This window comes from Enhydra lutris, unplaced genomic scaffold, assembly GCF_002288905.1.
Source record: "Enhydra lutris kenyoni isolate GAN:26980312 unplaced genomic scaffold, ASM228890v2 scaffoldscaffold73, whole genome shotgun sequence".
In the NCBI taxonomy this organism is placed as follows: Eukaryota; Metazoa; Chordata; class Mammalia; order Carnivora; family Mustelidae; genus Enhydra; species Enhydra lutris.
In genome coordinates this window covers 7,038,846-7,054,756 of record NW_019154157.1, presented here as the reverse complement: position 1 = coordinate 7,054,756, position 15,911 = coordinate 7,038,846, and the positions used below count along the sequence as shown (strand labels likewise).

Genomic DNA, 15,911 nt, shown 5'->3' with positions numbered 1-15,911 from the left:
CACTTCCGTGTCAGGGCCACAGTTCTGTCACCTGACAAGTCGAGCTCCAGCCTGAAATAAACATGACAGGGACGTTTCGACGTGTGATGTTTCAAAAAAAGGAAAAAAAAGAAAGAAGTCAAATTTGGCTTAGATTGTTTTAAGAATCCCTCTGAAAGGAGCCAAGTCAGGATGGGCGGGGAGCCAGTCCGTGAGGAGGAAACGCGAGGAAGCGTAAGAGAACTACATATTTATACAGAATTGCACATGGTTAACATTTATTTTCTTAAAAATCACTAACCACAAATGCGACAAAATACAAAAGAGGGAGAATAAAAAAGCCTGTCTCCTTCTTTCCCCTTCCCCCACCTCCTAGTTCCCTTCCCAGAGACCAGTGTTACCATCATTTTCCTGTGTCCTTCCCCAGTAGCCTGTGCATTTTCAAACATTCACATATATTTGTGTTTTTACATAGATGAGAATGTATTTTTTTCCTCACAGACAAATGGCAGCCCGTTCCACCTGCTTTCTTCACAAGCGCGTGTAGGCAAGGAGGGCGTTTCAGATCAGTGTGTCTCCATCTGCCTTATCTCTCTGAACCGTTATTTTTAACAATTAAGTAGCATTCCATGTCATGGCTGTTCTATCATTGGAGTGAAACACATTTTCAACAAAATATTTATTTATTTATGTGAGAGGGAGAGGGAGAGACCGTCTTAAGCAGGCTCTGTGCTGAGTGCAGAGCCGGATGCGGGGCTCGATCTCACAACCCTGAGATCACAGCCTGGGCCGAATGAAACCAGGAGTAGAACGCTTAACCAGCCGTACCACCCAGGCACCCCTGGATTAAACACATGTATAAAAAAACCAAATTTGCTTTTCCCTGGGCCCATCTTAACCTTAGATCTGTACACCTTATATTCATAGAAGCTTAGGCTTAAAAGGGAAACTGAATTTGTTTCCGTGTAAAGTGTATCTCAGTACTTCTAGAATGTTCTATGCTACCCCCCCCCACCACGGGAAGGTTCCTGATTATTTTGGGGATTGTCTTCCTTCCCTGGATCAATCTTTCCTGTTTTGCACCTTAAAAAAAAAAATCCACTCTCACCATTTGTCAGCACCCTAAACATGGTGTTTTAGAACAAAGGTTTGTGTCTAAAAGTAATAAAAATTAAAATTTAAGGGCATGTAGAAAAACTGATGGTCCTATGATATGTCAAGAGTTGGAGTAAGCAGTACTATCATTCGTGGACATTAGAGAGGGGACATGGGATCATCAATGAGTTCGTTCATTCATCCATCCATCCACCCATCCATTACCAGCTGCTTCCTGTCCCCTGTGGCTATCTCAGTTGGGCACTGGGGTTTGAGGGTGAACCGAACCCAGTGCCTGCCCTCAGGGAGCTCACAGTTTGGAGGAGACAGTCAAACAAACAGTAAAGCACAGCCAGCCCGTTAAGTTCTGTGATGGGCTGAGCACAGGGGGCTCTGTGGTTCCCAAGGAGAGACAGAGCCCAGCTACAGATGGAGGCAGTCAGGAGAGGCTTCCTGGAGGAGGTGATGCCTGAGCTGCATTTGAAGGATGCATTCTGAGCCAACCTGGGGCTGGCACTGGCCAACGGCTGATGGGCTATACCAGGAAGTCTCCCAGACAGGCATTTCAACAGGAGAGCAGGCCATAGACTTGGCGTCTGACACCCTGGGTTTGAACTGGGCTTCTCCACTCACTCATGGGACCTTGGGCAAGTTGCTTCTCTCTCTGTGCTCCATCTTCTCATCTGGAAAGTGAAGTACTAATAGGGCCTCTTACAATTGTGGGAAGGACAAAATGTAGCAGCTGGGCAGGCAGTAAGGCCATAGAGGTGTCTGTTGGTAGTGTTACTGTTCATCTGGGAGATGGGGCATTGATGGTATCTATTTTGGGCTTAAACTGGATGATCTGCGTAAGAAATTGACTTGGTACCTGGCACATAGTTGGTACTCCTTATGTGTTCATGGTCATTAATTCTTATTTTTCTCTTGCCCACTTGTGACATCCAGAGTGGGGCCCCCAGGTTGCCCCTGGGCTTCTTGGGTCTGGGGGAACCCTGCTGGCAAGAGCCTGGGCCCCCGCAGCCCAGCTGTCATTCCTATGTATAGCCTCGTCGGCCAACGGGAGAGTCAGGAAGCCCTTGTTCTGGAGTCCTGGGGGCATTCCCAGCCGAAACCCAACAGGCCTCCCCAGCACCGGCTGCAGACGTGTGTTCCTGTCACTTTGGGTGATGCACTTGTCCCATGGAGACAGCGTGTCTCCAACAACCCGTCATCTTGCAGCCTGCACAACCCGCTGGGTGGCTCGGCCCTGGAGGGCTGTTGGTTTGCTGGGCGGAGCTGGGGTCCAACTCCTCACATTTCATGGTAGAGAGGGGCGGCCAGCTCATGCCCAGGTCAAGGGAAAAATTCTGGGGTCTGGTTTAGGCAGCTTCAGCTCTCAGCTGAGCAGTGGGACTGTTGGGCCTCATGAGGGTCTGATTGCACATTGTTAGAATGTTCATTAAAATGATGTGTCTTTTGGGGGAATCAAACCAGCAGACATCACCGCCATCATCATCAAGCCAACCAGCAGCCTTTTGGCACTTACCACCTACTGGGCAAGTGCAGGCTCTCACTGGACATTTCACAGAATCCCCCCCTTACCTCCCCAAGCACCCTCCCCATCCCCATCCCCATCATATGGATGGGAACATTGAGGTTCGGAGAAGCTCGGTCACAGCTAGCAAAAGGCAGGGCTGGACATGCCCCTCTCTGCCCAGTCTTAGAACCTGTCCTGCTTCCCAGCTTGGTAGGCTGGGTTCATTTCACATTTGCATCCTGAAAGTTTGTGGTTTCGGTTACTAATCACCAGGGACTGCTGGCTTATCCATAGGGTGTTAATAACAGCTGGTTTTACTCAAGCCCCGAGGTGTGAAGAGCATCTTCTCCTCATCAGTTAGGTAGGCGAAACCACGGGAGGTGTGACCCACCAGTTTCACAGGGAATAGCCGAACCCTCTCCGCTGGGAAGTGGCGGCCAGTTCACACAGGTCACACAGGTGGGCTTGGTGGATGCTGGGCATCAGCCAGCAGCACAGGTTAGCCGTCAGACAGCAGAGGGCCACGGAGACCGTCCGTCTCCGGCCTCCAGCTCCCCGGCAGAGAGGAAGCTGAAGCTCAGAGAGGGGAGGAAGTTGCTCAAGGTGGTCAAGAGGGGAAGCCACAGTGGAAAGGAGGACCTGTGCCCGTGACCCTCAGTCAGGGGATGACGTCCAGCAACAGGTGTGTCTCTATGGGCGGCATCTGGAGCTGCAGTCCAGGTGGGACCCCCAACCCCAGGCCCGGGTATACAACCTCCTCCACAGCTCGGTCTCTTGCCCATGTGTCTGTCTGTCTTTGTTCTTACTGCTGCTCTCTCTGCTTCCGCTTGCCTATCCATCTCTCTGTCTGTCCTTCACTCTCTCCACCCTCCCTCCTCCACCCCAAGCTTGCCACCAACCCCGAGATGACCCCAAGACCTTTCTGCCCCACTGAGTGATGCCAATGGTATGTCCCGAGTAGACTGCAGCCAGGTGACCGGCCCAGATCGTGAGCTGGGCCCCGATCCAGCCACCACGGCGTGGCCACGCCTGGCCCTCGCTGCACTGTTGTTCTCGGAGCCCAATGAGAGAGATCGGCAGCTGGGATGGCACCAGCTTTACCCGGGAGGCGTCAGCCCCCGCCATTGGGCAGTGTGCCGCAGCCTAAGGTGACATTGTGGGCTGCAAGGAGTCCACAGGGAGGGGACATTGTGTGAGGTTTTGCTGGCAGCGCTGGGCTCAGTCTGAGGACTCTGCCCGCCCTGCTCCTCGTCCAGTTCCTTCTGGCCTGTCTGCCTTCCCTCTCCTGTCCTTCCCTTCCCTCCTCCCCTGGCTCCTCCCTTCCTGCCTTCCTTTTGCTTTACTGAGCATTTACAAGTGCCAGGGACTGCAAATAACACTGTGAATCCAAAGTGAGAAAATGCAACTCACCCGGTCAGGGAGATTTTTTTTTTTTTTTTTGTCCTGGGACAGACAGGCGTCCCACGAATCACACAGGTGATGGGAACCACCAGCCAGGGTCAGGCCTCGGAGGGCGAGGACTCCAGTCAGGACTTGGGACTCAGGCTAGGGAAGCCGCCCCGCGGCCGACGCTTGCGGGGCAGCTTTTGGCCAGGCAGAGGGGTCTTTTGGGCAGAGGGAAGAGAGGGGGTTCAGGCCTGTGGTGTGAAGGGGCATCATTGTGGCCACAGGGGCGGGGCGGTGAGGGGGAGTAGACGCAGCAAGGAGAGTGGGCACTGGACCTTGGGGTTCAGAGCAGGCTGCATTAAGATGGCCAGTGCTCTTACTTAAAGAGCCTGGACTGGGGTGTGCATGAATGTGACACACTGGGGGCCCCGCCCATCTTGGACCGGCAACCCCCCTCCTTCTTCCTTCCTGGCCTGAGACTCCATAACGGGTGCCACTAGAGATGGACTGTGGGGGTGGGCACAGGACAGGGATTCGTGACACCTGGATGCCAGGCCCAATCAGGCATCCCTCCCTGTCTTCAGCCCTTGGCTTTCTCATCTGTAAAATGACCATGGAGGACCCGACAAGCTCTCCAGGTCAAGCCAGAGCCAGGAGACAAGGCACGGGCTTTGGGCGCAAACCAGCCCAGGTTCAAATCCCAGCTCCACCACACCTTGTAGCTGCATGAACTCAGGCATGTCCGGTTGCCTCTCTGGGCCTCAGTCTCCTCCCCTGTAAAATGAGTCCATGATATTCCTACCGAATAGGGCTGCTTGGGACCATCAGATGGCAAAATGAGGGGCACATCGCCAGCGCTCAGGAGTATCAGCCCTTGATATTACCATTACTGTTACTCCTCAGCTGTTGGTGCGAGACTGAGCTGAGCAGGAGAGAGGAAGGGCTGCAGGCCCTCCGGGGCAGAGACCCAGCAGGTGTCACCCAACCCGCCTCCCCGCACAGCTGAGAGTGTAGAGTTGCAGAAGTGGGAGGGGATGTGCATCTTGAATTGCTGAAAACTGCTCCGTCAGCCCTGGAGTGCTCTTCCGATTCAGGGTTCTTTCCCAGGCTGATGTGTCAGACACCCCAGAATACATACAGGAGCCTTATTCTCTCTTTTCCCTGCCCCCTCCATAACTACATTGCCTTTTCTGGTTAAGAAGCTCACACCCACTCACTGCAAAAAAAAAAAAAAAAAAAGTTATTTTTGGAAACACCTTCCTCCAACAAATATTTATTCAACAACTACCCTAGGCCAGGCTCTGTTCTAAGTGCTGGGGTGCAGCACTGGATGGAACAGTCCCCGTTTTCATGCAGATAGCAGTCCAAAGGGTAGAGGTCAGGGCGAAATCCAGCCAGCCACCTGTTTTGTCAATAAAGTTTTATTGGAACACAGCCATGCACACTCCTATATTGTCTGTAACAGGCAGAGTTGAGTTGTTGGGACAGAGACTCAACATGGGTGCCGGAGCCCCAAATATTTACTATCTGACCCTGTAGAGAGAAAGTTGGCTAGGTTCTGATACGGGTTAACAAGTAAAGATTTCTGATTCGTTCTTCACTCATGGTGCATATGATATGATCGTATTAGAGGTGTGATTTAATAAACTATATTTGATTTTGATTGTGCTGTCTGAGTATAGGGGGATATAAAACTTCAAGTTCGGATGCTACACAAAGTCAGCATCATTAATAACAGCCTGTTATTCCCCACCAACGGTGTCACTGCCAACGGTTTGCTGGGGGGCCCTCAGAGGTTTCCCTTCGCTTGTGTTCATTATGCATTATTCCCTTCGCTTATGCTCATTATGCAACACACATGCTGTTGCGTTACCTTTTTTATTTTTTTCACATTTGCTAGTGTAAGATATTTTTTCTGACAGTAAATACTCTTTTGGCTGTGTTTATTGAATTGTGTGGATAATACCGTATTGCATATCATTGATCCCCGTCTTATTGGACATTTAGGTCATTTCCAAGATTTTGCAGTGATGTCTCCAGTATTTTGCAATGATATTTCCAGTATTTTGCAATATTTGCTCCCCTGCAGGGAGCATCTGTGTTCATAGATCTTGGCAAGCGTATCTAATGATTTTCTTGAGATAAATTTCTGGAACCAGAATTGCTGAGTCGAGGGTTACGTATGTTTTGCATTTCAGGATGTGTGTTCAGCGTGTTTCAGCACGGCCCTTAGAGGTGAGTGTTAGCCTGGTCTCCCCAGCACGCGGCCCAGCACAGCTGTTACGAAGTTAGCCATTTGGGGCTCTGGGCTGATAACCACCAGAGGCTTGGGGTTTGGTGAGCTACTGGTCTGAGCAAGTAGTTTTTAAACCTGCCAAGTTCTGAGGTTTTTCAGGAGCATTCTCATGTACATTTCCCTATTGTAATAGACACTTCCTCCTCAGAGCCTCTCCAAGCATCCCCGAGCATCCCTGGAAAGGTGGGGGCAGGTGGATGTTGGGGGAGGGGGCTCTGGGAGGAGCTCCAGGACAGGAACTTGGAGTCCTAGTGCTGCCTCTTCCTCCCTGGAAGAACTGCAGCAATTCCTGTGTCTGTGCCTCAGTTTCTCATGTGAAAACTGAATCATCTCAAGAGTCCTTCTTGCTTTAAAGGACACGATGTGATTATCCTCGTGCAACAAATGACAACTGAAACGTGGGTGGGTGTTGGATGGCTATCCATCACGGGTACACATCACGAGGGTCTGGCTCATGTTCCAGAGGGGGACTCCCCGGGACTCCTGTGGGCCTCAGGTGGATGGCTCTTCATCCTGAGTTTCTCCAGTGTGTGTTCAGACTGCCGGTTGGTATCTGCTTGCCTGTGGACAATGAAGGTCTTTGTAGCAGCCTCTGAGGCCAAAATGACTTGGAAGAATATCCTGCCTTCGAGCCAATTACAAATCTGACCTTTAGAAAGTGAACATCTGCTTTGTCCAGACATGGAGGCACAGAGAGGTTAAGTAACTTACCCAAGGTCACACAGCTCCCATGTAATGAATCCAGACATTCTGGCTCCAGAAACCGTACTTGTCCAAGGGAGACTGGAAGGAAACAGGTCAATTGTAATTATGATATTGTGGGAAGTTCTACAGCAGTGTCGTCCACCAGAACTTTCTACAGTGATGGAAATGCTCAGTGTCTGGGCTGTTCACTGGGATAGCCACACGTGGCTACGGAGCCCTTGACGTGGCCGGTGCCACTGAGGGACATTCTTTGTATTTTTAAATTTGAACAAATTTAAATTAAATTCAAATAGCCACATGTGGCTAGAGGCTACCATATTAACTAGCACAGATAGAGGGACTTGGGATCTAGGGGATGGTTCAGGGAGGGCTTCCTGGAAGAAGAGCCATCAAAGTTGAACTCTGAAGGGTAGCTGAGAGGTGGCGGCTGCTCCAGCAGGTCTGGAGGTAAGAGAGAGTGAGTGGCCTGGGGCATAGAAGGGTGGCACAGCCAAGTGGAAGGGCCCGGACTGGGGGAGTGAGGGAGAGAGGAGTCAGGGGTGCTGCCCTTGGGAATCTCAAGTGTGGTGTTAGGCAGTGGAGGGAAAAGGCACTCATCCCTGCCTGTGCACGAATCCTAAACCTTTGCAGAAGGGCCCACGGAAAGGGATGGATGGAAACCCACATGTTGCTGCTGCACACCATTAATACCAACACCACCCCCACCCACACTACCTCCCTTGCCTCCAGACTATCCGAGGAAGGTCAGAAAGCAATTCCCCCACCTCCCACCCTGATTCCTACCCTCAGCATTCTACCAGCCTTGCTCTTCTGATTTCCAGAGGCCCCACCTGGACCTCCCTTCCTCCTACCCTGAGCACTGAAAGATTCCCCCACCCCTGGGGGAAGGACAATGAAAATGGTTCTGATCACCAGGCTCCTGGCTCCTAAGCTGAATGGTTTCCCGAGATTATCTCCTTGAAGCCACACAACAAGCGTTGCTGTTCTAAGGAGACTGAGGCTTGAATGGGTGGAGCCCCTCAGCCAGGCCACACGGGGTGGGGGGTGGGGGGTGGGGGGGAGGTGATGGGGGCACAGTGGAGACAGCAAGCACTCCTCTTCCCCCTGAGCCGTGACCCAGAGCCTCCTGCTGAGCTTAGCATGGGGGGAGGGGACAGACGCAAGACCCCTGCATGTGCTCCGGGCAGCCATGCCAAGCCCAGAAGGAACCCCTGGAGGCCCCAACCTCTGGCTTCTGAATCTGACCCATGCAGGGGATTCAGTTAGGGAATGCCTGATTCTGTGACATCTTTGAGAAACAGTGAGCAACTGGGAGCATGCACAGATGACTACTTCCATTCCAGGTCCCTTGGAGAATTCTTTTCGGGGTGCAGGGTGTCTGGAATGTCAGGTGGTCTTTCAAGGCAAAAACCTCCCTCGTTTCCCCTAGTGGGAACTGACTTCATCCCAAAAACGTGCATACAGCTACCTCCCCACCCCTGCACTGCCCATGGGCTTGGCAATTGGGCAGCCCGTTCCATAGCCGGCTCACTCATCAGGAGTCAAAGTCTTAAAAATAGGCCACCCCTTGACCTGGTGATTCTGTACTTAGGAATCTCTCTTGTGGGAATAGTCACAGAGATGTGTCACCTGAACCTCAAGGACATTCGTCATGTTGTTGCTTATAACAGCAAAACACACACACACACACACACACACACACACACCCCCCTAAATGCCCAGCCGTGGGGGATTGGTTCCATGAACGGTGCTGAGTTCAGCCAGTGGTATCTTCTTCAGCCATTTAAAGATGAGGATTTGGATGAAGTGACCCAGTGGAAATTCTGGGCAGGACTGTGCCAGAGTCTTGTCCATGGGTGACGGGTGTTTTTAAAGTGTTGTTCTTTGTGCATTTCTGTAATTTCTAAATGTTTTGTAACAAACGTGTATTCTTCTGGTGACTTAGAGAAAGCATTCTGCAGGCAGGGAGTGACACTGGCGTTGTTCGAACATGAACATTAGCTGTCATTCGCGTCCTCTAGCGCGACCAATTATCAGAGGCAGCTGAGGGTTTTAGTCCAAATTCCTGTCCTTGCATACACCCCTCCCACAGCATCCCCTTGAGCACGATGGGGTACCCGAGTATCCCCAAACGCTTCATTCCCCTGGACCACATAGGCTTGTTTCACCAGGGATGGTTTCATGGAAGCTGCGCAAAAGCATGGAGTGTGGACGAAGGTGACAGAACATTCCGGCCTCAAAGCTGGCCTCAGCTACGTTACAGCCTCAGGGGCTGCATCTGTGTCGTGACCACTCCCCAGCCCCGATTCCCGGGTGCCTGCTACATAGGAGGTGCTCAGTAAATTTCTGTGGAGTAACTAACCTCTACATCGAACTTTACCTGGTACAACAGGGAGTCCAGGGTAGGCAGGGAGAGCTCAGCAGGGGGAGAGACCACTGTGGGTTGTAACGGCTTTGACCAAGAGGATGGGTAGGAAGAGGGAGGGGCACAAGCAAAAGCACAGAGGCCGGGATATGTGAGGCTTGCGTGGGACTCAGTGAGGAGGTCAGGGAGGGTGGGAGGAAGGGTTTGTTTGGGGTGGGTGGTGGAGAGATGGCACTGGAGAGGAAATGTGGGGCTCAGTTACAAGGGCTGTTGGATTTCCTCTGGGGGACAGTAGGGAACTATTGAAGGTTATTGAGCAGGGAATGGGCTTTTAACTTGCCGAAGTGAACAGGGTAGGGAAACTAGCAGTTCAGTCATTTAGTGGAGCTCCGTGGCTGCCCACACTGTGCCAGCATTCCTTCCAGGTGCCCCGGGCAAGGGCAGAGGCAGCCACTGAGCAGGTAGATCAGTTTGCCTGGGGTGCAGCGGTGACCAGTTTGGACACGGACCCAAGCCTCCTGCCCGGGTTTGAGTTCTGCTTCGCCATGCACTGGCTCTTTGATTTGGGACATGTCACTTCACTGGTCTGAGCCTCCATGTTCTCATCTGGAAAATGGGATTGTAATCAGGATGGCCAGGGAATGTCAGTTCAGTGGGGTGGTGTACAGACAGCTTGGTCGACACCGGGCATGTTAAATGCTCTGCGCATGCTGTGTTGGAAACGTGGTGGTGGTGGGAACATGGGGGCGGGGGACAGCTGAGGGAGTGCCCCGAGGATGGGCAGCGTGGTGCCCAGCAGGACCCTGTGTGCCGGGGAAGGTGATACCTTCATCCCAGCTTGCTTTTCTTTAACACCGACGGGCCTGCCTCCTATGGTGTCTTGGGCACATTGGGACAGTTGGTCACTCAAATGCCCACCCCAGACATCTGGACCAGCCTCTGAGCACAGTAGAGAGCTGGGTGGGGGGGTGGGGATTGAGCTGAGGGTGATGCCATGTGATCTGTGTCAGCCAGGGACTGGGTTCTGAGCATCTTCCCTGCTGAAAATCTCTCCTCTCTGGCTTGTCTCCACAGGACCAGCTGAAGCAGTGTTTCTCCAGGCGGCCCCCCGAGGCCAAGGACACCGACACCCTTGTGCAGGAAGCTGACAGCCAGTATGGGACATGGACAGATCAGCGCCAGAGCGGGGAGAGGTAGGGCCTGCGGAGCTCCCGGCTGCGGGGTGGGGTGTCTGGATGGAAGGCAGCATGGCCCTCGTGCCCTCTCATTTCTCTATTACTCGGACCTGTGCTATCTGTAAGCAGCAGAGTAATCTGTTCTTGTCGGAAAAAAATTTAGAAAGTACAAAAAAATTATTTTAAAAGGATACGCGAAATGTCCAGGATAGGTAAATCCACAGAGAGAGAGAGTAGATTAGCTGCCGGGGGCTGGGAGTGGCTAGGTAGGGGCGACCTAGCCATCTTCCTTTTGGGAAGATGTTCCAGAATGACATCGTGTGATGGCCAACTTTGTTATGTGTATCTCACCACGATGAAAGGACTTACAAAGAAAATGAAAACCACCTATAATCCCAGCACACAGGCCATCAATGAAGACGTCGATGCTTCTCTTTCGATGTCTGTCTAGACTTTATTCAGTGTGTCTGTGTGCGTTTACAAATAGAGCAACATATTCCACATGTTGTTTCATAAGCTGTGTCTTGCATTTAATACTGCCCCAGCGGATGGCTCGTAGGGCCCTTGGATGTCAGCCTGGTTAGGACTATTGCAGAAGCACTACAGCCTGCACACAGGAGGCAGGCAGCTCAGAATTCTAGCCACACCCTAGCTGCCGATGGGACTCTGGGTAAATGAGTCTGTGCTTTGCAGAGTTGACATTCCTCCTCCATTGGAAGGGAACGATGGGGTGGACACTGCCGGTTCTCAGCTCACGTCTTCCATAGCCCAGGACCCCAGGATCTCGTGGTCATGGGACCATGGTCAGGGTCGCGGGATCTTTTGAAGTCAGAGGGACCTGGGTCGACTGCAGCATGGCACCCTGCTAGCTGTGTCTCTGCGGGACTCGGTTTCCTTGGCTGTGGGTCGTATGCCCAGGGAGCGCGTGTAATCGGCCCCAGGTCCCCTGCCTGCTTCCCCTGCACTCCCTGCCGGGAGTGGTCACAGGCCGCTACTGGGTTATGTCGCACAGCTGATGATGTGAGAGTCAGGAATTGAAGACGGGTACGAAGAAGGCAAAGGGAAGCAAGCGTTTATTGTAGTATCAGTGAAAGCTTTATCTCGCTGAACCCGTGACGTTAATGAGCGTACTTAAATGTCCCTAGACTTCACTTAGATTTCCTGCAAGAGCCCACTGGACTCTGAGTCCGAAAGCCTGCGTCTGGGTTTTTCCCCCATCCTGGGCCTCCGTTCCCCTCAGCTGGTCTCTGGGACCTGGGTTCTCTTCTGTGGGTGGGCGCCCCCTTCTCTTACCCAGGGGTACTGCAGCGCCTCCTTCCTGGCCCCCTCTAGCAGCTGCTGAGTCCCCAGCCCTGGCCAGCAGCGCCATCTGCTGCCTCCTTGGTGGTATTTCCCGCAGGTCAGAGAAGTGGGGGGCGTTGCTTTAGTCCCCCACCCCCCACCCCCACATCCTGCCTGTTCTGAGTAGTAAAATCATCCCAGAGTGGACAGAGCATAGACGTGCTCCTGCCATGAAGCACCAAGTTCAGGTTCTGTGCAAGGGTGCTGCCTGGGCGGCTTCCAGGGCAGACCCTCCTCTATTAGGGAGGTGGTGTCTGGTGCCCAGCTGCCCTTCCTCAGGGTTGGCTCTCCCGTGCTCTTGACTTTGGTGTCTTTTTAATGGGGAGCGCTTTTTAATTTGATGACTTAATTTATTTATACATATCTGTCTTACGTGGTTTTGGTTATACAAGCTATACTTAAAAACATTTCCATGGGAACATTTCCATGGGCATGGATTCTGGAATGAGTTATGCCCCTGTGGGCAAAGCCATGTCACACTTCTGTGCCTTGGTTTCCTCTTCAGGTTAATATTCAGCTTCTTGGGGCTAATCCTACCTGATAGCATTGTGCTGGCTGTAGTAGGATTATAGGGTGAGCCTCACAGAATTGGGGAGAGAATTCAGTGACTCTGGGGGTAGCAGTGCCTGGCACGTAGTAAGTGCTCAGTAAATCTCGACTGCTTGCATGCATGCGTGAATGAATGGAGCCACGAAGATAGATTCCCCTGCCTCCTGCTCCACCACAAGTGACTGCTGGTGATTTTTTTTTTTAACACTTTTTTTTTTTTTAAAGATTTTGTTTATTTGGCAGAGAGAGAGAGAGCACACACAAGCAGGGGAAGTGCCAGGCAGAGGGAGAGGGAGAGGGAGAAGCAGGCTCCCCTGCAGAGCAGGAAGCCTGATGTGGGGCTGAATCCCAGGGTCCTGAGATCATGACCTGAGCCGAAGGCAGATGCTTAACCAACTGAGCCACCCAGACACCCCTGCTGGTGATTTTTTGAGGACATCAGCGCATTCCAACAGAAATACAAGTCCAGCTGCAAATGGGAGGCATCTGTCATTTAAGATGTCCTAGTAGGCACCTCAAAAGAATAAAAAAGAAACAGAATTCATCTTAACAATTTAATTTGAATAACAATATTTTAGGGGCTCCAGATCTGAAATATTATCATTTTAGCATGCATCAGTATTTTATACTCTCTCTCTCTCTCTTTTTCCCCCAAAGTGTTGGGAATCCAATGTGAGCTCTATACTCTGGGCTTGCACTCGCCACATGGTGAGGGCCCAGTCGCCATGAGTAACCAGTGCCTGCCCTCCTTCCCAGGGCAGGGTTGGAGGATCTGGAATGGGCCCTGACTGATCCCTCCCATTCCATGCCTGTCCAGGTGTTCTAGAGACATCACGAATGGCTCCAGGATGTGCCCAGAAAGGTTATCCCACGGGGCTGTTCTGTGTCTAAGAAAGCAGAGCCTGAATGTGCTTTCTGCCACCTCCTCTCCTTGAAATTCAGTTCTGTGTCACCACCTGCACAAAGTATGTCTCCCCTCCTTCCTTTCTCGTAGTCTGGCCCCCGAGTCCCCGTCCCCGGACAGCAGTGCCCTGTCGGCCCGGAGGCAGCTCCCCAGCAGCCGCTTGTCCTCACTGTCCTCCCAAACGGAGGCCACCTCAGCTGGGGACCCGCACAGCTGCTCCAGGGACCAGCGGAGCACCAGTGTGGACCGATCCAGCACCGATTTGGAATCCACCGATGGGATGGAGGGGCTGCCCCCACTGGACCCCTGCCCCGCGAAGAGGGTGGACGACTTCTCCTTCATTGATGTAAGTTGGTAGCTGGGAGTGTGAGTCAGAAAGAGTCCTTTCTTCTTAAAGGGATGCTCTGACGTCTCCCAGTGAGTGGCCCCTCTCAGGGGTAGAATCTGTGTGCCCGGAGCCCCTGTGGTGGGTGCAGAGGGAACAGTCTTTGAGATGGGACTGATGTCTGCGTGTCACTTGCACCTGCCATGTGTCTGGGGGCACATATCTTCACATTTCTGAGCCTTGGCTTCCTCATCCACCAATCGCCAGCGCAATGGGCTCCACAACCTCAAACATAATCGCATGTGTTCAAATTAAAACTGATCCTAGCCCCCACCTGTTAGGTAAGCAGGGAGTCTGGCCTCTCATCCCAGGGGTGGGGGGTGGGGTGGGGTTGGGAGACAGTGGGGAGCAGGAGGCTGCCCGAGGTTTGCAGTTCCAGGCGTGCAGAGTCTGGAATTTGGCTCAGACCAAATCTGCGGGGTGTTCTCACCAAGGTGTTGCTTGGAGGACGTGTCTCTGATGCCCACGGATCCAAGTCTCTCTGTAAATGGGTAGTGGCTGCTCGGGGAAGGGAGCCTTCAGGCACAGATAGTCATCATGCCCCAGGATCCCCCGGGGCAGGCCTAGAACTCAGCTCTTCTACGTCCCAAGCAGAGCCAGCCTCCAGGATGCCAGCTGCCCAGGCCCAATGGCATCCTGCTCTAGACCCTTCGGGACCAGTATGGGTCCCCTTTCCTCCCACAAGAGCGCCACCTGCCGGCAGTTTCCTTTTCAGTCCTTGAAGTCCCATTATTCTCCTTCCCTGACAGTAAGGCTACACCTTCCCCCCGCTCCGTCCCCCACCCCCTATCATCTAAACAGTGCAAAATCTAAAAGCAGTCCGCTCTCCTGGCAATAAAGTCTCAGGCCCACACTCTTAGAAATGGCTACCCAGATTCCTCCCAGAGAAGGAACACCCCACCGCTTGGGGAGAAGGGGGCTTCCTCTGGATCCTCAGAGAGGGTTACCCCTTCTAAGTATGGTCAGTGTCTCCTGCTGGCCCCTCTGAAGAAGGGCAGAGATGGAGAAAGACACAAGTTCGGTCTCCCCTGGGCCACCCACTACACGAACATGGACATGGTGTGGGTTGTAAGGATTCAGTTAGATGATGTGTTCAGATATTCATTCAACAAACATGTACCGAGCTCAAGCTGTGTGCCAAGCTTACGTGCTTGTATGATGTCACCGGGGCCATGGCACAATCCGCTGGACTTACCTTCTAGAACACTAGGCTGTTCTTTCTCAGTGTCCATTATAAATCCCAGCCACCGGTCCCTGAGTGTTAGCCCCTGAACTGCTCACAGGCCAGGAACCCCAGGAGGCAAAGATGCCTGCCCCCTTCTGCAGATGAGAGAAGCAAGGTGGCCATTGGGTGACTCCGATGCCAGTGTCCCCCAGCACAGGTTGGGATGCTTACTTATTACGTACTGAGGTCTACGGTCACTGCCCACTATGATTCGGGGCTCCTGTGGGGCCTTTTGGAGGCTGAGATGGAAGATGAGTGACCAAGGCCTCCAGGCCCTGCCCCAGCCTGCGGTCGCAGGGATAGCCCTGGGGAAACAGACCCAGCAGCCCCCCAAGCCAGCTCCTCCCTGGGGCAATTCCCTCCTCCTTTCTCCAAGTCTGAAAACCTGGATCCGTGAAGCAGTCCCCCAGTTTGGGACTTCCGTCTCTCCCCCCCATCCCTGTGCCCCCAGCCCCATCAGCTCCCCCCACTGGCCACCATTACGACCACTTTGAGAAGCAGCTACACAAACATCAGCTCCCTCCTCCCGCCTCCAGCGTGGCCTCTGCCACTTACCAGCCCTGGGAAATGATTCACTGAGATTAGTCCATCCTCACTCCTAGAAAAGGCCTTGGCTGATGGGACTTCTCCAAAGTAAACCCAAGAGAGAGAACCCCACATTTTAGGCAAGCACGGGAGCTGGCCTGTAACAGCTCCTGCCTGTGTCAGCCTTGGCCAGATGCTGTCTCCAACCAGGACTTGCCCCGCCCAGGCTCACTGACTTCTCCCCACCACTGTGGGCAGCCAATACTCCTGTGATCCCCTTTTCTACAAAGAGGGGCACCTTGCGGAGGTGAAGGCCACGGCTCGAGCTCACACAGCTAGGATTTGAACCATGTGGGATTCGAACACAGAGCTCTGAGTTCTTTGCTGCCATCCCCCGGGGGTGATCATTGGGCCAGGGGCCACCCCACCTCCTTGCTGCACCCTCCTGGCTCGTCTGCATTCCTC

General features: G+C 52.9%; 1 protein-coding gene across 1 annotated transcript in view; it reads left to right on the top strand.

Annotated features, from left to right (window-relative positions):
- The window catches only part of LOC111160063 (KIAA1671 ortholog), a 125,395-nt gene that overhangs the window by 101,922 nt on the left and 7,562 nt on the right, over positions 1-15,911 (top strand). Inside the window, exons 5-6 of the mRNA XM_022522873.1 lie at positions 10,417-10,535; positions 13,402-13,657. Of these exons, the coding sequence (XP_022378581.1) occupies positions 10,417-10,535; positions 13,402-13,657 (375 nt within the window). The remainder of the gene's footprint in view (positions 1-10,416; positions 10,536-13,401; positions 13,658-15,911) is intronic.